At 33.6% G+C, this 24,429-nt stretch overlaps 1 protein-coding gene across 1 annotated transcript in view; it reads left to right on the top strand.

Moving 5' to 3' along the window:
• Window positions 1-66: 66 nt before the first annotated feature.
• LOC106103149 (solute carrier family 2, facilitated glucose transporter member 8-like) overlaps window positions 67-24,429 on the top strand; it is a 25,076-nt gene continuing 713 nt past the window's right edge. The window contains 8 exon segments of the mRNA XM_013282822.1: window positions 67-422; window positions 12,493-12,657; window positions 17,736-17,965; window positions 19,793-19,909; window positions 20,439-20,645; window positions 21,573-21,705; window positions 23,594-23,823; window positions 24,395-24,429. The exon segment at window positions 24,395-24,429 is cut by the window's right edge and continues 8 nt beyond it. Coding sequence (XP_013138276.1) covers window positions 12,576-12,657; window positions 17,736-17,965; window positions 19,793-19,909; window positions 20,439-20,645; window positions 21,573-21,705; window positions 23,594-23,823; window positions 24,395-24,429 — 1,034 coding nt within the window. The 5' untranslated portion in view covers window positions 67-422; window positions 12,493-12,575.

Raw genomic sequence — 24,429 nt, 5'->3', positions numbered from 1 at the left:
TTATATGATACGACTTTAATTGTCACCACGCCTGTCTGAGACAGCTTACAGATTTGCTTTAGTGAATGGACGGATACGAACCGAAGCGCGCGCACATCTCGTTCCAATTTTAAAATTTGAATTTCGAACACAGATCATCCTAATATAATAAAACCTTTTCGGTTGAATTATTGTTTCCTTTTTTAAAGTTAGATTTAGTGTGCGGCCAGTGTTCTTCATTTTATTACATTCTGTGATACTCGGGGTGACATTCCTGTTTCGTGTAATTAATCTGTGAGTACTTTTCGTTAAGTTTCTTTTTTTATAAAAGTATCAGTGGCCAGTTATTGTGAAATTGTTCAGTGTTAATTTGTAATTAAGAAAACGAATTTCTTAAAACTTAATCGTATACTGATTCATATATACATACACACATCATTCTTGTAAGTATATTTTTTTAATTTATTCTTGTTATAAACATCAATATTTAAAATCTCAAATGTAAATGTAAATAGTACGAGTATATTGATTACCCTAAGATTGGTATTACCGCTGGGAATTTAAATAATTTATCAAATTATCGATTGCACAATAAATCTATTTTATTTTGGAAGAATTCCTTTAATTTATTATTCATTCAAATACTGCATAAATGAATAATAATTTAAACAATTAAAATCTGCACAAATAATACAAATTGTCTTTATTTAAATTTTAATGCATACTTTACCTTTTTTCGTTTATTTATAGTTGAAGATACCAGGGGTTACGAACCTGCGAATAATCCAACCATATATGGTAATATTCCCTACCATAAGTCATCCTACTTACATTTGCGCAAAACTACGCTCAGTTCTGACATTTCAGTTCAATAGTTCAATTCAAACTATTAATTAGAGCTGAGCGTAGCCAGCTTTAGACCTACGTATCCTTTTTTCCTAGTACATAATGTATTTCAAGATCCGTAAAGTGCCATTAATGGCCCGCTTACCATTAGTTGTGCACCCCTGGCTATTTTAGACTGTACGTATTTTCATAATTTTAATTAAAATCCTAATTAATATACTTGTATTAGTTTTATACGTTAAAAATAAGGCATTTCTACTAAGAGTATAACCAAACTTTTTCTATATGTTAATATTATTTTTGATAAATAAAGTAGATTTTATTTAATATAGTTAAAATTCGTATAGTGTTGTCTAGAAATTCTCTTATTTTCTTAACCTTTTGTTATATCTTTACGATTTATCATGACAAAGTAAGATTTATTCTTACGCAAAAATTTTGAAAATTGCGTAAGTTATACCGGGAAGAATTATTTTATCAACCAAACCAACGTTGGAATGCAATTTTGTTGTTACTTTATCCATATTTAAAATATTTTAAAATAACCATCAAAGTGTTAAAAATGTGTATAAACCACGGTTAGTTATGCAGCAGAACCTCGATAACTCAAACCTCGGTAACTTAAAAACCTCTATAACTTCAAAAAATAATATGTTCCCTTCCCGTCAGAGGCCAAAACTTCTATAACGTAGACCCTTGATAACTTAAAACCTCTATAACTTCAAATATTTTGTTTTTCCCTTAAACTTTAACTTATCGAGGTTCTACTGTGCTTATCAGTAAAAAAATTATTGACGAATGCTCGTAAAACTACGATAAAGTGAATTCCAATTGAAATAAAACGTTTCCTAACAAGTTAACTGATTTCATTTAAGCCGGGTTTCTGAAGTTTCCGTTAATTTAATCATTACCAATTGATTCATGATAAACTTACATTACAAAGGAGTAAAACTCAAGTTACGTAATTCGGAAACGCATTTTATGAAGTTATTGAATCAAAACACTAACGAATGGTTAAATGTAGCTGGGAAACCGGCCAGTAAATGTTGTGTTGAGTTGAAGATGAGATAAAAATTATTTTATAACTATACTCATCATTACAACATTGATTTACACAGAATGATTTATGATTATACTAGCTTTCGTCCGCGACTCCGTCCGCGTGAAATAAAAAAAAAATAGTAAGTAGCCTATGTCTTCTTCCAGACTATGCTCTACATGTATGCGAAATTTCATCAAGATCCGTTTAGGCGTTTAGGCTACAAACTAACAAACATCCATCCATCCATCTAAACTTTCGCATTTATAAAATTAGTAAGATAGTAAGAAATAAGATAAAATATATTACAGACGTTGACAAGGTGAGGTTAAGGGTGCAGCTGACCCCTATAGTCAAAGTTTTAATTTGCCTAGCACTCAAGATGCAACCTTGTCGATAACAAGCGACGCTTTAAAGCGCTTCAGTTTGAATTAAAAAAAGATAATTTGTTGTATTTAAAGGTTTAGGCTACGAGCCCCTCGGTGGAGGCGTGTAGTGAGCTGGTGATGATGATGAAATGGTTTAATACCGCTTATAAACGCACCTAAACCTTATATTTCAAGCTATTGCGTGGAAGTTATCACTTAATCTTACTCTTACTAATATTATAAATGTGAATGTATAGATGGATGGATGTTTGAGAGTTTGTAGCCCAAACGGCTGAACGGATTTCGATGAAACTTGGCATAGATGTATAGGATAGTCTGGGACGGAGTTGCGGGCGAAAGTTAGTTTTAATTAAATGCAATGGGCATCGAACTAGCATTGTTTTAATAACAAAAGACGATCGTATAATGAACTACCGCATTTATCTATCCGTGCGTTCACATTGTACAAACATACGTTATCTCTGTCATTCTAACATAAAAAGAAAGGGATAGTAAATTTAAATTACTTTAAGTTCATTTGTGAAAGCCGACGGTAAAATAAACATAATATAAACGTCTTCATTCATCTTTGTCATATGTACAGTTTTAGTGTTATTTTTTTATTATAGTACGTACAAATATTTACATTACTGGAGAGTGGATCGTTGTCATGTTTGATATGTATGTTGTGAACAGACAGACTGTCACCAGACTGTTTATATACGTCTCAGCTCTTAATTATAATTTTACTGGCTTTGGCACGCGAAACTACTTCCCTAAATTAAACTAGACTTTGGGCATTCAGGTCCAGTTAGTACGAGTATAACATCTGTCAATGTCAATCAGGATAAAGGACTAGCTTTAGCCCGTGACTTCGTCGTTAAATAAACAAAAAACAAAAGTATCTATGTCTTCTTCCAGAACATCCTCTACGTGTATGTCAAATTTTATTTAGATCCGTTTAACAGTTTAGACTATAAACTGTAACAAACATTCATCTAAATTTTTGCATTAATATTACTATCATAAGAGCACCAATGGCGGATCCAGGGGGTGGGTCATAGGAGGTCATGACGCCCCCACCCCGAGCTGGTCGGTCAAGAGCTTGACTAAATATATTTACATATTTTGTCCTCGACTATGTAACCCCCGGCACCAAAGCTGGATCCGCCCTTGAAGTGCACCATTCTAGCATGAATTGGTGGTATCGAGTATCGAAGTGGATTTACTTACTAACGGTTATATAATCGTCTAAAACTATTTGCACAAATCTGAAATATTGATGAATACTGTGTCCATATTTAAACAGAAAGTAACTGATTAGCTGAATTTAATCACGTATAATATAAACAAGTGTAACCTTGTAATGAAAAATACAGCAATTATAAATTAAATACGTGATAATAAGAGAAAAGGTTCTGTAATTTCATTGGTTACGAACATTACGTTAAATATAAGTTAAACGAGACCACGACTTGACTCGACTAATCTTTCAAAAAGTTATTTGTTGGGATGTACAGTCGCGAAAATTCGCGGTGTCCAAGAATAATTGCCTTGTTCATTGCAACAAGACAAACTCCACTTCGTACATATAACTAACTAGCTCTTGCTCGCGACTTCGCCCGCGTGATATTATAAAAGTATAGCCCATGTTACTCATAGATAAATTACCTTTTTAAGGGTGATTTTTTTTTTAAATCAGTAGTTTTTGAGTTATTCCAATACATACAAAAATACAAATCTTTCCGCTTTGTAATATTAGCATAGATTTGATAGCAGTGACTGCACGAAGCGATAATAATAAAAAGAAACTTGCTTTGAAATTTTTCGTACAAACACATTTATAAGCTTTGTTCATTTGTTTTTTTGTTCCGCGTCTCGTTTCAAAATGTACAAAGGGTTGTAGCTTTTAAAGTGTAACAACGTTAATTTTAGCGACTGTACATTGCGAGCTGTCGTAAAGTTCGAATAACCTTGGGTTTGACTAGTGACGTGTATGGTCGTTCCAATCGGTTAGTGGAAACGTTCCTCTACAACGCAATGCGGTAGCGGCGGCCATTATCTCGTTTATGGAGCGACTGTTATCAGGGTTAATATTATAAATTCCTTATGATTTTCTCGGTATACGCGATCTGTTACGATAGTTTGATATATTCTTTATCTAAGTAACCTTGTAGGTTTAAGTTATAGTGATTAGGTTATTATTCTAAGAGCGCGGACCGTACCCTTGATTAAACTATCAGACAACTGTTGTGCCATCGTCAATTGTTTTGCGGCCAATTCAACTGTTTAGTTGCACAACTAAAAATCGAGTAGTGTGCGCACATATAAACTCACAGGAATCAAAGAGCGACTAATCTGTTGTGAGTTGTGAGATAGTTTAGTCAAATGTGAGTACGGGCTCTAAATAGACTAGCCGTCGCCCGCAACTCCTGCGAATATAAAGTTGCTTCTTCCAGACTATCCTCTACATCTATGCCAAATTTCGTTCAGGTTCAGCCTATAAACTCTAAGATCCATCCATTTGTAACTTCTCTTTTATAATACAGTAGAACCTCGATAAGTTAAAGTCCAAGGGAAACACAAAATACTTTAAGTTATAGAAGTTTTAAGTTATCAAGGGTCTATGTTGTAAAGGTTTTGGGCCATGATGGGATGGGAACATATTATTTTTTGAAGTTATAGAGGTATTTAAGTTACCGAGGTTTGAGTTATCGAGGTTCTACTATATTAGTAAGAAGTAAGATAATATTTGTTAAATTTGATTGGGAACAAACCCAGGCCTGCCAATATTAGAAGAAAAAAAATGCAACCGTAATCCGCAAGGTCGTCGACACTGAAGAACAAAACAAGTTCGGCGGCCGAGTGAAAGTTTGACATAAATTTTATCAATAGCTAAACAAAATGTACAAAGTTTTGTCGCGCGGAATACTCGTTTGGCAAAATACTCCCGTATTTGCCAAATTAAATATTAATCTGTGTTTATCCTTGTAATACGGGAAAATATTACTAAACTGTTCAAAAACAAATAAGCAAAATACAGACATTAACATTCCGTAATTAATAACGTAAACTAAATCTATATTTTAATCGAGAAATGTATTTATTTTTTAAAATGATAAAATTATAATAAACATAATTTGACTAAATTGTGTGTTGTGGTTTGTGGTAGGGTTTTGGAGTGTATATTGAATGATGGTATGCAATATGCACACAGTGATACGCGGAAGCGGATGGCGTACTTCAAAATTAGGTAAAAATTATATAATTTATCATTAAAAATCAAAGATTGATAGTAAACTGTTTTTAAAATAAAATATAGAATATTCAGATAAAATGTATTGATAAAATAATTTTATTACTAAACACAAATTATTACAAAAGATGTAAAATAATATTAAGTAAAAATTACATAAATAGTAAAACATTGTAGTTTTATAAATATCACGCTTGCTGTCAATGTCAGTGACGTAAATATTTCGACATAATACTGCATAAGTTTCCTAGGCCGTGGTATGGGCGTCATTGTTCGCCGCCATTTTGGATGACCGATGACTCACCCATTCATCGTTCATTCCGCACACGTGCCCCGAATTTGAGTGTCGACCGATTGTAGGTTACGTGTAAACTTTGTGATTAAAAGTTTTAAGCAATACTCCTGCGTTTTTTATTCAAATTACGTTATTACGTAGAACATAACGTTCAGTCTTTAGTTTAATAAGCGGAGGGAAGCGTGAATAATAAGTGAATACTTACTGAACAAAGAAATGTTTGCTAAAAAAGGTACATTTTAAAACTAATAATAACACTTTTTTTAATTTATTTTCTATTTTTTTTTTATTTTAAATTGATTTTTATTTTGATGTTTATCATGTTTTATTTTTTAAAATATATTTTTACGGCGTGAAACTATTTTTAACCGTGTTAGCGTCAATTATCTTGGAGAGTTCGTGACTGAATGAAGTTGGTGGATTTTTGAACAGACGTTGCGAAACATGTATGTGACGTAGGAATAGAAACGACATAAATGTAACTGGGTTTCGACTGCAGTAACTTGTTTAAATAAACATTGCAGTCTCTTTTCAATCAATAAATATAAAAGAGATAGAAATAAATAATTGGAAATTTTAAATACATGATTAATTCTTTCGGTTTTAAATGAATTTTCTACAACGTTAGCTTGTGTTAGAAAATCCAGTAGCTATTTTTGATAGCCTTGTTAATTTTACATGAAAAACTGTTTTTTTTTCTTGTTGGCACGTAAACGTAAAAAGGTTTGGCATCCCTGAAATAGATTAACACTTCCCGGATTGTGTTACATTACGACAAAGAATAATCTTTTATAAATAGTTAGTTGCTAAGAATACAAAAGTATTGTTTTAATTTTAAATACAGGTCCTAACCATCTAGCATTTATGCGTATACTGCCGAATGTAACAAAGGAAGTAAAATAGATAAATAAAAACAGATAAATAAATAGATTAAAGTTGATTCAATCATTTGATAAAAGTAAACATAATGCATGTGTGGCGCCCTAAACGTTATAAGCCAAGACAACCCTGCTGAACAACATAGGTGGAGTTACTACGGAAGAATATTTGACAGAGTAAAGAAGTTGACTTTCTTATAACTATTCTAATATAACTAGTAATTGCCCGCGAATCTATCGCGTATTAAAAAAACTTAGTAGCCTATGCATTCTTCCAGAATGTTCTAAATCTGTGCCAAATATCATTGAGATTCGTTAAATAGTTTAGAAGACACCTAACATCCATCCATCTAAACTTCCGCATTTATAATATAGTAAGATAAAGATGGGCATGTACTGGATAGTAATCTTACTAATATTATAAATGCGGAAGTTTAGATGGATGGATGTTTGTTAGAGTTTGTAGCCTAAACGGCTGAACGGATTTCGATGAAATTTGACATGGATGTAGAGGATAGTCTGGAAGAACACATAGGCTACTTTTGTTTTTTATTCAACGCGGACGGAGTCGCGAGCGAATGCTAATGTTTTATAGTTTAATCGTTATACGCTGCAGCAAATGATATACGACTTAAAACCGTACATTTGATTAATTAGATAGAGTACTATTAATGTAAACATAAAATGATTAGGTAACTGATATGAATTATACATAACGTGAACTGATTTTATATGAATCAGTTTACATGTAATTATGTACAGTCGCGGAAAACCGCGGTGTTTGTATCGAGACGAACTGCGACTCTTACGAATAACCAATTCAAATTGAGTTACAAATGACGGCATAATTAGTCGTGTACTACCGACAGTATATTTTCTTGGTTACTAACTGTTGCTCGCGACTTCGCCTTTGTGAAATTAAAAGCATAGCCTACTCTATTCACTGATAACGTAGCTTTTTAATGGTGATACAAAAATACAAATCTTACCCCTTAATAATAAGTATAGATTATTTCCCGTCTCAAAATGTTGAAACTTAAGCACCGTTAGATTCCCCGACTGTACCTTATCTTTATTGGATGTTTGATTTATGACGATATGTTTATATTTTCCCTCCACTTATAGGAAGCTATTGTTTGTCGAGGGATTTTTCTATCGCTGTTATTTTATTGACTAATTTCGTTTTCCTTTAATCATCACATTACTACAAAATAGATAAATATCTCACTGTCCTTATCCCACACACGTAGTTTCGTCTCTAGATCTTCCATCGTCACTCTTCTTTATCACCTTTCACGCAATACATCTATCTCTTTCTAGAACTCTACCGTCGTACCTCCACATACATCATTAAAATTCTCTTCGTCATCTGCGATTCTTCTTTCCTTATAACATCCACTACAAGAGTTCATTTAATTTAAGTATGAGCTGTCGCCTGCAGACATCGTTAGCGCAATTTTGGACTACCCGTTACGCCAATTTGACAGCGTTGAATTAAAAAACAGCCTATAATATGCCTATCCATGTCAGTTACCTTCCAGTGAGGGTCCCGTCGAAATCGGCCAAGCTATTTCGGAAGTCGCCCGGAGCAAACTCGGCTTGCGGACAGACAGATAACAAAATTTTTAATGCGATTTTCGTTATCAGCATCACTTCCAGCAATCTGTATTTTTTTATGACATTACAAACAGGCATTCCAATTTCATTATATATATAGATAGATAGAAGATTTTTAACTAGTACTATTGTGATGTAGACATTTATTTGTCTCATGATTATCACGATGATAGACGAACACAAATGATGTACCGACATGCATTTAATCTGTGATATTGCACCATTATCAATGTACATTACTATACAAACTTAATGACAGCTCGGAATATCGGTCGGCGCTGAATAGAACACAATACGAACCAATCTTATAAAAAGTTAACTTGATTTAGAGATCCGTTAAAATGTCTCTTATAGGTTGTTTATTAGGTATTAAAGGTGGAAATGGATGCTGGGGGAGAACGCCATCTCCAATCAAATAGTCTCAGTTAGTACCAATTATTATGCTCACAGCTAACAATAAGTTTGAATATCGTTATATCAGTCAACAGATGGTTTTAAATCTTTTCTTATCCCTTCTACAGCAAGTGATCCTGGGTTACCCACGTTCATCGTCTGTTTACCATCCTCAAAAGGATATAAACAGCAATAAAACATGTTTTAGACTCATTTAATGCGTAAAACTCGTAAATGCATAATAAATTGCATTATTAAAGCGAAAAAAAAGGCAATAAAATTTGTCTATTAGTTTTGACAATTTCAAGGTCATATTTAAAAGCTAATGCAAGTCATTAGGTATAAGGAAGAGTCGTGTTTAAGCACTAAGTTATTTATAAATCTTACAAACATCCGACGACAATTTACATCGCTTATAAGGTCTATGAACAGATTTTAAACTTTTTCGTCTGGAGTCGATTACGTTACGAATATATTCTCGCAATTGTGATCCTGATAGACCCTCAGATCTTACAAATATTGATATACATACCGACGAGTTATCAGACTTAGTGATAAGTGAAACTAAACTATGATAGCTAAGTAGTGCCCTCTGGTTTTACGTGTTTTTCTTTGGAATTTATTGTTAGCGGAGATGCAGGTCTGCACACTAGTAACCTTATCTATACTTAATACTAGCTTACGCCCGCGAATCGCTCCGCGAGGAATTATTAAGTAAACCAAAGTAGCCCATGTGTTCTTCCACACTATCCTCTACATTTATGCCAAATTACATCGAGATCCGTCTAACCGTTTAGGCTACAAACTCCAACAAACATCCATTCATTCAAACTTTCGCATTTATAATATTAGTAAGAGTAAGATAATAAACAGGAAAGATTTGTATTTATATATGTAATTGATTCACGTCATAACTACAGAGCCGATTTTAAAAATAATTTCACCATTAGAAAGGTATTTCATCTGTTAGTTATAGAGGCTATATTTTTTTTTTATTTCACGCAGACGTAGTCGCGAGCAACAGCTAGTATTTATTGTTTACTTTTGAACACGTGCTTCCGGTGTGCATATTCATGTAGTCATAACATTAAAATTGGAACGACAAATGACCTCCTTTACAAGTAACTTATTAATAAATTCGTGCTAATTTAAACCTTAGGCTTTTACAAATAAGACATTTTTTTAAATAATAAACAACAATGTAGCATAATAAATGCTAATTTTTATTCGAATTTCGCACAATTATGTACTTACTCTTATCGTATTAAAAAAAAAGTTTAATAAAGAATTTGCATATGAAATATATTTCAAATAACACTTAGTCACTTCTTTGGGGGACTGTTACTAAAATAGGGTACTATCTGGCATGCCAAGTATAGGCAAAATGCGTTTACTCATGCCAGTAAGACGACAAGATGTTATGAAACGCAACGTGTCGTCCATCAAGTTTTATACATCCCCTCACACTCAACAACAACTGTTAGCTTTTTAACTATTTTGATGTATTCTGTATTCTTGAAGGTTATTTAGTCTGTGCTATAAATCAATACCATTTGTCATAATTTGAAATAACGATATAAGCTTTGTAATTGTGATCCAAAACATTATTTAAAATATTTATGTCATGGTTTTAAAATTTCGTAATTGTGCTTGTTATGTTAATAATCGGTTAGTAGTCGGATGTCAAAAATAAGGGTTTTGCATTAGTTCGACGACACGACGGCCATATTGGTAAGGTTATTCTGTTCAAATTGGAAGAAAAAATAAGAGGTAATGAAGACTATATTTTATTAAAGCATAACATGGCTGTGACGCCCATAATACGTAGCTGTGTTTCAAATATATGACATACGTAGAATATAGTCTGTCTGTCTGTCATTATAAAGTTCATTATTATTCGCAAATAAATGGAAGTGTACAACTTTCGCCTTTACTGCTTTCTATTCAAGGCTCGTTACTTACTGTACCACATAAATAATTTAACCTTAGTCCTATACTGGAAATCGACAAGTACTGCGAAATAATCTACCATGTATTACTGAGTTCTGGTCTCCTAGTACTCAGCAGGTGTTATTGTTATAAAGATTATTAAAAAAAAGAAATTAAGGCTGCAATTCTGTCATTGTAACTAACTCTAACTCTCTAACTCTAACTCTAAACTCACAAATGTACTGTTTTATTAACTATTTTATTCTACAAAAGTCAGGTTTAACTGTACAGTTCGACTTGTCGGTTAAAACTGATATACTGGGCTTTAGGAAAAAGGCTTTTCCATTTGCTACACAAAACTTATTCCATCATAATATTACGAGTACAAATGTGATCAGATGGATGGATGTTTGTTACCATTTATCTCCAAAACGACTTAACAGATCTCGATGAAATTTAGCACAGATGTATAACGTAGTCTGGTAGACTTATTGTTACTAAATATTTCAACTTTTACGAAGTCGCTGGCTAAAGATAGTTAAGAAAAATGCACACATGATTCAGATGTTTGATTAATTTATTATACGAAAATGTCAAAAGTCAAGGAGCCTGTTTTTGCTGTTTTGCGTCGTAATCAATAGACAATCGTGATTTATCGACATCATGTTTAGCAAACGATAATAAAAACAGACGAATCGACAACCTCTTCTTTGAAGTCGGTTATTAAACCGATTTTTTTCTAAAACAGGGATTAGCAACATTTTTTAATGGAATTTTGGAATTCAAAAGTAAGCCTCCAAAGGAAAGGATAAGTGGATTTGATGGTGGTGGAGACGCATAGGAAGGGGAAATGTCCTCTTTATGTGCGTCTCCTCCTCCGTCGATTAATGGTAGGCAACGCATCTGCAATTGCGGAGGTTTATGGGCAGCGATCGCTCTCCATTTCGGTGGATTCAGTTGGCCGCTCGTTCGTTTGCCACCTTATATTATTAAAAAAAAAGCCTCATCATTTCAATAGCTCTTAAATATTTAAATGTCGTTTTAATATTCCGCCGTTTGTCTAGTTAGGTGAGATTTTATATCTCCATTGGTATACAATATTTTAATGTTATTTATGTGTGCCATCAGTTTCTAATAGTGTAAGCTAGTTTATTTTGACAGGACATCAATATCTTTTGTGATCTAGGCTGTTGAAGCGTCACACATTTTCTTCTGACAATAGTCAATTAGACCCGAACGAAGCCAGATCGAATCGATATTACGGTCGTTAAGATGTTACTTACATTATGCTTTCCTACACGCTAGCTTCGAAAACGCGTGTTTTGACTAATATCATTGATTTTTATTCCATTTTATATCAAACTAGCTGTTTCTCGCGATTTCGCCCGCGTGAAATTACAAAATATAACCTATGTTATTCACAAATAAATTACCCCTCTAACGGTGAAAGAATTTTTGAAATCGGCTCAGTAAATTTTGAGTTATTTCAATACATACAAAAATATAAATCTTTCCTCTTTATAATATTAGTATAGATATAGAAGTATAGACTAACTCGTTGTTTGCGACATCGCCCGCGTTAATTTAAGAAATAATATAAAATATAGCCTATGTTACTCTCTGGTAACGTAGCGTTTTAATGGTAAAAGAATTTATAAATTGGCCCAGTAGTTTATGAGTTATTTCAATACATACAAAAAATACAAATCTTCCTTTAAGTATAGATTAGGATAGGTTTTCCGCCAAATCGATCTCTTTATTATTATAATATCTCTTTTAATATTATGAACTATAGTCTGATCAAAGTTGCCTAAATTCGCGTTTTAAAAACGCCAAGTGTGTACAAGGATTAATGGTTTATTTTTAATTTTGTATCTGTATTGTGTTGCCAGGTACAACGGACAGCGGATACGATGCGCCGCTGATCCAGCCAGTGCTAACGGTGGTGATACAGCCAGAGACGGAGTCGGGAGCGATGCTCGCCGTCCTGCCTTTGAGATGGCTCGACAGAATCAAACATGGCGGACTCGCGAACCAGTTCTTTATGGCGCTTATGGGTTTGTTTTGTTTTTTGTCTAACTAACAGATAAAATAATTTTTGACAGAAACAAATGAGTACCTCACTTAGTTTCCGAATTAATTTTTTTTGTTGCTTTTATGAGTGGCTTTTACGTATGTAAATGCCATTGTAATAGCCTAGAGCCTACATGACTAAATAGATTTTGACGAATGAGGTGTCATTCTAGTCGTATTCTTACCTAGAGTGTCGTAAAGTATATTATATAGTCGGAAAACGCATATTGTTGACTTGACAATTAAAGTTCTGAATAAAATAATAAGAACCGACTTTGAATGTCACTCGCCAGAATTATTCTTCATTTCTAAATCATTTTTTTCGATAGTTACGAGTATTCATGCAATTAGTGTTTTTTGTAGCTGTCATATTTCTTGCTTCTTAAAATCGAGATGTATTGTTTACGTCTCGTTTCACGGAGTCATAAAAAATTCAAATGATTCCATTGTTTTGTGTCGCGTTCCAATTTCAAATGTTATTAAACATGTGTCGCGTATGACAGCTATTGTCATTTGTTTATATTTTTACGAACAAGTTTTACACCAGCTGGTGGTAGGTACTTAGTTTTTAATTCGAAGGCAAAGGCTTCAAGAATAATTATACTTTGACAATGTCATTAACCAAGAGACCATAAAATGTAGTTCTATTCTTCTACTAGTTCTAATAGTACTTCCATGGGTGAATGTAAGTCCTTTAAATTATATTCTATAGAAATCCTAAATTTATTGACCCATAGTTGCATTATTAGTGTCAATAATGGCCGGTTACCCATGATTAATCATTCGTTAGTGTTTTTGCTTCGATAAATTATTTAAGTGCGTTTCCGAACTACGTAACTTCAACATAAAATCAATCGGTATTTGACAAAATAAGTGGGAACTTCAGAAACCCAGCTTAAGTATATAAATCGGACGTTTTTTCAATTATTAACGAATTATGTCATACGTTTGGTAATATTTTACAAACAAACCGCACTCAGTCATTAGGATTTTTGTTTTGTTTGTTTCTTGAATTACCTATTGCCCATTTACTATGTAAGTGGACACAAATTTTTTAAGCAAACTGCGTTCTCTTAAACCTCAAATAAATGATGTTTTCTATTTTAGTTAGTAGGCAATAATCTGTTAATCTTACTAATAATACAAATGCGAAAGTTTATCTGAACTGAGATGGGAGAGCACATAGGATGGGAGAACTGAGACTGGGAGAACACATAAGCTATACTTTTCTATTGTTTATTTTAATTCCACGCGGACGAAGTCGCGGGCGAAAGCTATTTCATAATCTAAGTATTGCGTGATATCAAATAACGGTGATGAAATTTAACGCACACTTAAGATCTGGTTTCATGGTTACGGCAGCAGTAGTTTACGGCAAGAAACGGCATTACTTCGCGATTGCCCTTTGTCGCGTCCCGTGGAATCGCACCTTTAGGGTATTGGCCCTAATGTCGAACAAGTTAGTGATTCACGCATTCAGATGACTCTCGAAACGGGTTTCCCGTGCAGTTATTCCGGGCAAAGTGAAAAGGGTCTAACCAGTTTGCCAATACAGTAAAATACATTTTTGCATGTCATATTATAAACATATATGAGTTTCAATACACTTACTACAGTAGAACCTCGATAACTCAAACCTCGGTAATATAAAAACCTCTATAACTTCAAAAAAAAATATGTTCCCTTCCCGTCAGAGCCCAAAACTTCTATAACATAGACCCTTGATAACTTAAAACCTCTATAACTTAAAACATTTTGTGTTTCCCTTGGACTTTAACCTATCGAGGTTCAATTGTAGAATCTTTTAATTCTAACTCACACAGTTTAAAGCTGAATTAATAAAACTATGTTAATAAAACGATTTATAATATTACGCCTTTAAGTGAGATCCATATATCCTGGAAGCTGGTATTCACCAGGTCTGGATTTAGCCGCGTTTAAAAGGTCTGATCGGCGGACTTTCCAAACCAACGCAACTTAGAACGCGCACTTTGATTCCTATGAGTTTATATAGAGGTGCGCTACTCGATTTTTAGTTGTGCAACTAAACAGTTCAATTGACCGCGAAACAATTGACAATGGCACAACAGTTGTGCGATAGTTTAGTCAAATGTGCGCACGCTCTTTGGGTTTAAGAAGCGAGGGTATCTCTGTAAACCCGCAACGCATCTGTCGTTCCTCTGGTATTGCGGATGTATGGGCGTTGATCTCGTCGAAGTTTCTTATAAAAAAATCAAAGTGATTCTATATTAACACTGAACCAAAAGAATGTAATTTATATATATATATATACTATTATAATACAGCGTAAACACATACTTCTTTGTTGCCTAAGATGACAGTAATTACAGCATATTTTTTTAAATAAAAAGCCCTATACTTACGTTACGCTTTAGGCTATATATTTTCACTCCATTAAACTTAGGGGATAAATATTTTGGATACAAACCCTAATGTGAGAAAGATACCAAAGTTGCTGCCAACATGCCAACATAAAGAGAGTAAGGTTGTCATCATGTTGTGTCATTTTGACATCTGTAATTGTAATTTGACAAATGAATAGAAAATTGAAATTTTTATAATTTTATGCGGATGAAGTCGCATGGGAACTGCTAGCTTAGGTATAAATTATCAAAGAGATAACAATTACTAGTAAAAAACAAACAGTTTCCTGGTACGCACAATTATATGAGAACTTTATTATTTAGTATCTTGCGCGTTGATTACTGGTTAGATCTGCTGTAGACAAGGTTGAACTACATTATAATGACACAACTATAACCCACATGTTAATCTGAATGAATGAATATGTATTTATTGCCACAAAATAGGAATTACATAAAAGGACTTATTCTAAAGAAAACACAATTCGTAGTAAGGTAGCCAGCTCAGCGTATGCAGATTGGACTAAGCCGTTCCTGCGCTGATTTTCAGCTGGCTCCTTCGTACTCAAGTAACATATAGCTTAATTATTATTTGGCCGTACTAATTACATACTCGTACATATACGGAAATAAAAATACACTTTGAAAAAGAAAAGAAAATATTATATTAATTAATCTGAGTTTAATTTTAAAGGCTTAAGATAAATATACACTTAACAGTAACAGTAACAGTAACAGTAACAGTAACAGTAATCGTAACAGTAACAGTAATAGTAACCGTAACAGTAACAGTAACAGTAACAGTAACAGTAACCGTAACAGTAACAGTAATAGTAACCGTAACAGTAACTTATTAATTCTGAACAAAAATTTTTTTTTATTTTTTAATTAAACAAACTAGTTCTATTTTCACTAGTTTCAAACTTGCGTATAAATTTATTTTAGTTTACGTGTGATTTTTTTCTGTGTATAAATTATCGTTATTAAGTTGACATGTCAGTGGGTTTGTGCTCAGAGGAGGAGGCTTGCGGCTGGCTTGGATACGATATAGTAGCTCTGTACCCATCACTAGATGACCGCAGAAACGGACTCCCGGGACGGAAGTTATCTAATTCATACTAATATTATAAATGCGAAAGTTTAGATGGATGGATGGATGTTTGTTAGAGTTTGTAGCCTAAACGGCTAAATTCATTGTAATGAAATTTGGCATAGACATAGAGTATAGTCTGGAAGAACACATAGGCTACTCAGTATTGTTTTTCTTGTTACTCCACGCGGACGGAGTCTCGGGCGGAAGCTAGTTTGTTATAAAATGTGTCCAAATCGTTTAATAATGTTGATGTTAACTGAGAAATATCCATCCATTCGCGATTTTATTGATTTTTTAACGCAAAATTTACTATTATTTATAACTAGTTTTCGCGCGCGACTCCGTCCGCGTGCAAAAAAAACCGCCTATGTGCTCTTCCAATTATCCTCTACATCTATGCCAAATTTAATCGAAATCTGTTCAGCCGTTTAGGCTATAAACTCTAACAAACATCCATCCATCTAAACTTTTGCATTTATAATATTAGTAAGATAAAACCACAAGTCATTTATAAAGTTCCAACATTTAACATAAATGACATATTTGGAATAACAAATGATTCGTATTAGATGGAAAAAACCTATAATATATTTATATATATTCTAAAGAATCTATTACATTGTGGACAGTAATTTATTTCTTTGTGTACAGTCGCGTAAAACTGCGGTGTACCATTATCGATAAAAATAGCCTTTTTCCTTCCAATGAGACAAACTTCGTCTCTTACAAATAACCAATTAGGTAGCAGTAAATTAAACAAATGTACACTAATATTAACAAGAGGAAAGATTTGTATTTTTGTATGTATTAAAATAACTCAAAAACTACTCGGCCGATTTCAATAACTCTTTCATCAATAAATATTTACGTTATCATTGAGTAATATAGGCTACATTTAATTCAGTTTTTATTGCAATTGCTAGTAATGGAATAATTAAAAAAATCTTTAGCCACGTATCACTGATCGGCTTTTTTTTTGTAAAAACATTTAAAAGCCGCTTCCTATTGTATCTGCATTTCACCTTATTGTACAAAACGTTCAAATAATTGTACCTTTTAAGAAATAACACTGACAAATTCCCCGATTGTACAAAACTAGGAACTTCATCATTACAACGTGACAGGCGGTTCTAAGAGCAAATGATTAAAATTATTATGTAACAATAACATTGACAAGGTCACACAATTTATCTTAAAAACTCCGGCAACATTTTCTAATTTATTGAGCAGAAACTCTGCATAGAAATAATAAATTAAATGACTTTTGGCAAAATGCAAAACACACGACTAGAAAGAAATCATAAACCAAAAGCCTATGTGTTCTTCTAGACTATGCTCTACATCTATGTCAAATTCCATCGAGATCCGTTCAGTCATTTAGGCGGCAAACTCTTACAAACATTCATCCTTGTATCCAAACTTTCGCATTTATATTAAGAGCCTGTACCACCAAATTGGATATTGTCTAATCACAATCCAACGTGTAATAGTGATCGAAATATCGGATTTTTTACCTTATCTGACAGAGACATCATATATCAGCCAACGGTGGGACAAGCCCTAAGTAAGATTTTTCTTGTTACAGTGACTATACCTGTGTTAAACTTCGGTATGCTGATGGGTTGGCAGTCACCAATGACACCAATACTCCAAGACCCTGGAGGCCCTGCGCCGGAACCCATAACAGATGACACGATATCCTGGATGGCATCTATCACGTTCGTCCCGCCAATTTTCTGCGGGTTTTTAGTCGGCGACCTCGCCGACAGATGGGGTAGGAAGTTGACGACTCTACTGACGTCGCTTATGCTTGTGGTAAGTTTTAATTAATCGTTATAAATTAATACTGTAGGATAGAGCATTACGTCAACATCCTGGTTGGTCTAATTCTTAAACTATCAACAAACTTTCGTAAAAATATTTTTCTTTGCCTTTTTAATTGCCACTGTTTTATAAAACACTACATGACGTATACCTTTCTGGTCATAAATCATAACATCTTTTAGACAACAGCATTCAGTCGCGTGAGTATAGTGTTAATGTATGTTTCCACTGTCAAAACACTTGTATAACAACTTATTGATACAAATATGGTAATGAAATTTCTCGGTTAATTGACACAGAGAAGCATTGATCATATCTCGATTGGCTTTCAGGTACTTCTGTGAATGGAACCAATCAATATTGTTTACACAAAAGTTGTCACTGCAATATACACTTAACACATTAGAGTTTAAGATTGAAATTCGCTTATCTTGTTCATCGTTAATAATTAAACTTGACATAAATCATTTGCAGTTGTAACCAATCGTTACTAGTAATTCTAGCGGCCGATAATTATCGACTACTAGCTGTTCCCGTGCGGCTTTATCCGCATGAAATTCTGAAAATATTATTTTATTGTTCACATTTGTCAAATTATCAATTGCAAATGTCAAAATGACATGACATGACAAACCTTAGCAATCTTGCTTCCTTGATGTTGGCAGCAACTTATGGTCTTTCCCACATTAGGGTTTTTAACCAAAATATTTACCCCCTAAGTTTAATGGCGTGAAAATATATAGCCTAAAGCGTGACGTAAGTGTAAGGGCTTTTTATTAAACAAAGAATTATTCTAAAATATGCTGTGATTGCTTACATCTTAGGTAACATAGAAGTGTGTGTTTACGCTTTATTATAATAGTATAGATAGTCTTACGCATTAATCTGGCCCAGTGTATGAATGTGGATGATTGTTATCGTTAAGTGTCAACTTAAACGATAACAATTTATGTCAAAAAAAAAAAATAAATGTGTCAGTAAGTCGCCTATGTATTCATCCAGACTATATTATACATCTTTCAAAAATTTAACCAAAATCCGTCCTTGGGATACGTGTAAGAAACAAACATCCATCTAAACTTTTGCATCTAAACTAATGTAATAAAGAGGAAAGATTTGTTTATTTGTATGTATTGAAATAACAAAAAAAACTACTGGTCCGATTATAATAAAACCTTGCATTATTAAAAAGCTATGTTATCAATAATTAACATAAGACTGTTTTTTATTGTTTTACCTTTACTACAATTTCACGCAGACGAAGTCGCGAGCAACAGCCAGTATTAAATAAGATTTAAACATACTCTTTGTACTTTTTGTCCATAACACACGTCACAATTTCTTATCTTTTTAATTCTCAGAATTCTAAACAACCCTAACAATATCTTTTTTATTTGCAATGCAACACCTGGTGTGTTAAAAAGTCCCCCATCTTCTAAGAACTTGTATGTACCATCCGGTTATATTTCATTTAAGACTGGTTAACAAAGGCCATTAACCTTACGTTTACGAAGTTATTGAAATTACTATTGATAGCTCAGTAAAAGAAAATAAAAAGCAACTTTATTAATATTCAAGGACTTCGGCACTTTTTTTGTATAAATCTAACTTCTCTAATTTAAGTGTAGACAGTTTAAATTTATGTTTTGAACACCTTATTGATGATAAACGGTAAATTGTCTCTGAGAGACCGCCTCAAAGAGTATATAGCCTTGTTGTGTCATAACATGGCGGGGAGTTTAAACTTAAGAAAAGTGTAACTAGGTAATGTAAAAGGTATTTTTCCTAATTACAGCTATAAATAATTATTTCCGTTAGATCAGTTGGGTTATCACCCTATTCTCGCTGCGACCGTGGGCTTTGATAGCGTCGCGGGCGGTGGCGGGCCTGGCCTGCGCCGGCTGTTATGTCGTCACACCACTATATTTGAAAGAGGTAAGTAGATATAGAATTGTACGAAGTCTAAAAATTGTTTGTTGATTTTTTCAATGTAATCGTATAGCACGTTCTACCCGCAATAGTTTATTATTTTGATTACGAGTTTCAACCGTTTGGTATCGCGAAGTTTAATGTAAGGAACTGACTAGCAACCTCCCAGTCAAAAAGGTGTCTTAACACCTTAACTGCTACCATCTGAGCAATTTTACACGAAACGATATCTTACGCGTTACAGAGATTTTTTTGGAATACACTCTCTTACTCCCGAGTAAGGAGGGATTGTAACAAGAATGATGTTAGTTATGATGGTGGTACACCGGTAGAGGTAGACCTAAAAAGAGATGGATGTATTGCGTTGTATTGTAGGGAGTGACTGAGATGACGGATAGAGTTATTTGTAGGACGAAAACCCGGTGCGATCAACGGGAGTAGGATAAAGTAGGGGAGAAGATGACTCTCTTACTTTAACTTTAGTCAACTCTCATTTTACACTTTTTCATATTAACAAATGGTGTAATTTCTTTAGATAGCGTCAGACAACGTGCGAGGTGCGTTGGGGTCCCTCTTCATCCTGTCACAGAACTTAGGCTACCTGGTGGTCTACGTGGCGGGGGATGTACTCTCTTTCGCAGCAGTGATGTGGCTGTGTACTGCAGTACCGGTTGTACATATGCTAGCATTTTTAGCTATGCCAGAAACGCCGGTGTTCCTCGTCAAACAGGGAAAGTTTAAGGTGAGTTTTCAAATATACCTTTTTTTAGATGTAGCGGAATCTTTAAGTGTTTTAATATTTAATGCCAGTAATATTTTTTATGTATGTAAATTAAATTGGAGAGCAAGTCGATGACATTTAATGTGTTAGATAAGCATATTAACGTCCTCAAGAATAGAACTGGCAGACATACAATAATTATTACGAAAAAAAAAATCGTTTAAATTAGTTCTTTGAAACAAGATATCTCGTGAATAATTTATAAGCATATCTGAATGTAAAAAATAGCACGATGCAAATATTTCGATTTTTATATCCTTAAATTTATAAATTATATTCCTTGAAGTAATTAAATTGAACACGATTTTGATTGAGAAATCGTATAAGGTTTTTCCCCTCATTTCTTATTAATATCTACTGTGACCGGGAAAAATTTGCTCAGATATGCGTCATTTAATTATTATACAAACTTTATTATAAACAAAAATATATTAAACAGATAGTTTGTTCTTTTTTAGTCGAATTTAGATAACCATGAGTTCAAGAGAAAAAAATGCCTTTGTCATTATTTTTTTAGATAGTGTTTTCTTTTGTAATAGTTGAAATTATTTTTTTATAATAAAATATTAAAGAAATCCGTACCAGTGCATTAGGCTTTTGGCAATTTTATAGATAATTATTTGTTTTAATAACATTTTTATTACATACTTCCAAACTTATCTTTTCATGTAAACATAACAGTGAGGTTTTTCTGTCTCGCTGGTAGTGGTATACCACTTATAAGGGGCTACCTTTGGAATCAGGCAATGACTGTCGCTTAGATGTAACTTATTCAAGATTGACTGTATTTCAAAAAATAGCAATCAAATAACATTATAAAAAAGGGTTTCTTGCCTTAAATTACAAACTATTGGTTTTAATTTTTACTAACTATGATTTCTTTTGTAGGAAGCAAGAGCCGCATTAGCGTGGTTAAGAAACACAAGCGTAGAAGATAAGAACTTAGAAGAGGCTGTACAACAGCTGGAGAGAGAGGAAGAAGTTGCTAAATCTATGAAGAAAGCCAGTTGGAAGAGTTTAGGTAAATTTAATTTCTTATAAGAAAGCTTTGAAAAATGTGATACACTTTAAGCTTTGATCTTGATTTTTTTATTTAACGTGGACGAAGTCGTACTCATCAGCTAGTATTCTGTAAATAAAAAAATACTACTAGACCGATTTCAAGGTACACTTATCAGATTTTTTACTGCGCGGAATGAGCAAAAGTAAGAGATAATTTAGACGAAGTTAATAGTCTCCAGAAAGATCTAACTCATTTGAAAACCTTGTAATCTTATGACTTATTATCTTAATTTAATTATTTATACGGCACTTAATAATAGTTTGTCCTTGATTATTCAATTGGTTATTAGTAACTAACTGCAGTTCTCACGAGAACAGACCGCTAATAATCGGTTAATGGAATTAGCTCGCGGACGACCGAGTTAGTAATACATACTTCTCAGAGTTATATAAAACTGCATGCATTTCAATCACCCTGATTGTGATTTGAGCGTCGGTGGCACCTGGGTTCGAATCCCACCACGTACTAATGTTTTTCGAATTCGATATCGTTATGCATATATCTGCGAAGACATTCAGACAGTAAAGCCAACCCGCAGTGGGCCAGTTCACATTAATTCAACACTCTAACACAAATAGGACTCTAATCTCACACTTCATAATGACCTAATATTAAGCAAATAAGTTAGAATAAATGTAAGATGTCAGCAATCACAGTACATTATTATATAATTCTTTTCTTTAATAAAAAAGCCCTACACTTACGACACGCTTTAGGCTATATTTGACGCTATTAAACTTAGGCCCTAGTCAGTAACTAACGTAGCTTTTGTTAGTTACAGAATTTTTGAAATCGGCCTAGTAGTTTTTGCGTTATTTGAATACATACAAAAATACAAATCTTTTCTCTTTACATTAGTACTAGCTTTCGCCCGCGACTCCGTCTGCGTGGAATAAAAAAAAACAAAAGTGAGTAGTCTATGTGTTCTTCGAGTCTATCCTCTACATCCATACCAAATTTCATTGAAATCCATTCAGTCGTTTAGGCTACAAACTCTAACAAAGATCCATCCATGATAGATAAGCTAAAATTCATAGCAAATGTGTGTTAAAATGTATTCTTGTATATTCAACATAGAAAACAAGTCCTGTGCTATTCGCCTTTCTCTCGAACCAGTTTATTTCCCGATTCATAACTAGTATTATGACTTCATTAGGGATCATTGATATTCCAAGAAATAAAAATCTTACGATTAACGTTAAGATTTCATTTGTTTTTAAATAGATTTCATTTGACAGTTTTATTTTTTAATTTATTGTTGCAAACTGCTTCGAAATTCAAAATTGAATGATACACTGATTTCTTAATGTCAAGCCAAAATAATCTATTAAAGTTATAAATTTTCTGCGACTTTTTAAGCGAATTAAAAGTTTATTCAACTATAGCTGTTACTTGCGACTTCGTTCGCGTGAAATTAAAAGAAATTTCTAATGGTAAAAGAATTATTAAAGTCGACTCAATAGTTTTCGGGTTATTTCAATACATACAAAAATACAAATCTTTCCTCTTTATATTAGTATAGATTTAATTATTGCCTCGCTCATCAGCTACCTTCAAGCAAAAGTCCCATTTAATTCAATCCATCGATTTCGGAGAATACCCATTACAACAGACAGACGGGCAAAAATTTTATAAATCGTTTTTCTTTTATAAGCAACTCGACACTTTAATTTGATTAATTGCATAAGTAAAGTTTTTGTAATTTGTATACAAAAATAAGACGACATAAACTGTACATAAGCTTCGCTTATATGCAGATGTATGAAGTTATAACGCAAAAAAGTATACAAAAACCGTCAGTTTCTGGTTATACCTTTCAAGTTACAAAAATGTATTTTATTTTCAGTTCAAAATAAAACAACGTTCAAAGCATTCCGTATCTCACTCAACGTGATGCTGTCACAAGAGACGTGCGGTTACCTCGTGGTGCTGATGTACGCGGGGTCCATCTTCGAGCAGGCTTCGGAATCCATCAGCCTAAAACTGAGCCCTAACAAACAGACTATCGTTGTCGGCGCTATCCAGCTGCTAGGATCGATTGTAGCTAGCTGTATTGTGGAAAAAACTGGTAGAAAGGTATGTTCCTATTGATTGTCCTTTAAGTCGTATAGATAGGTCATGATTTATGGACTAAAGGATCACATAAAACACAAATTCAGTGGTCAAAAACCCTTCAAATGTATCAAAATTATTACATACTTGCTTTCGCCAACGATTCTGTCCGCGTGGCATTAAAAAAGTAGCCTATGTGATCTTCCAGATTATCCTCTACATCTTTACCAAATTTCATCGAAATCTGTTCAGCCGTTTAGACTACAAACTCTTAACAAACATCCACCTATCCATCTATCTAAACTTTCGCATTTATAAGTAAGATTTCCTTTTAAGTACAGATGTAGTTTTGCGTAAGTATGACTGAACATCTTAAGCCCTAGGCCTCACATCTCCAGTAAAGTGTTGTCTCTCGCACTAACTTTGATATCCTGCTCTGAGTATGTTGTTATTTATAAGACTTGACTAAAACACTCGGTGGTCATCCAGTGCAACTGAAGAATCCGCGGATCACCAACAAACCGTTTCACCACCTTAAGATCTTTTTGATAATATATTGTTTTTCTAGACGTAATAAACTGGTATTCTTTTCCAGTGGCTACTCGCGAGCACGTCGTTCGTGACGGGTCT

The sequence above is a fragment of the Papilio polytes genome, unplaced genomic scaffold, assembly GCF_000836215.1.
Source record: "Papilio polytes unplaced genomic scaffold, Ppol_1.0 DF823868.1, whole genome shotgun sequence".
NCBI lineage: Eukaryota > Metazoa > Arthropoda > Insecta > Lepidoptera > Papilionidae > Papilio > Papilio polytes.
Note: the sequence above shows the minus strand (reverse complement) of the source record. Positions and strands in the feature narration are given on the sequence as shown.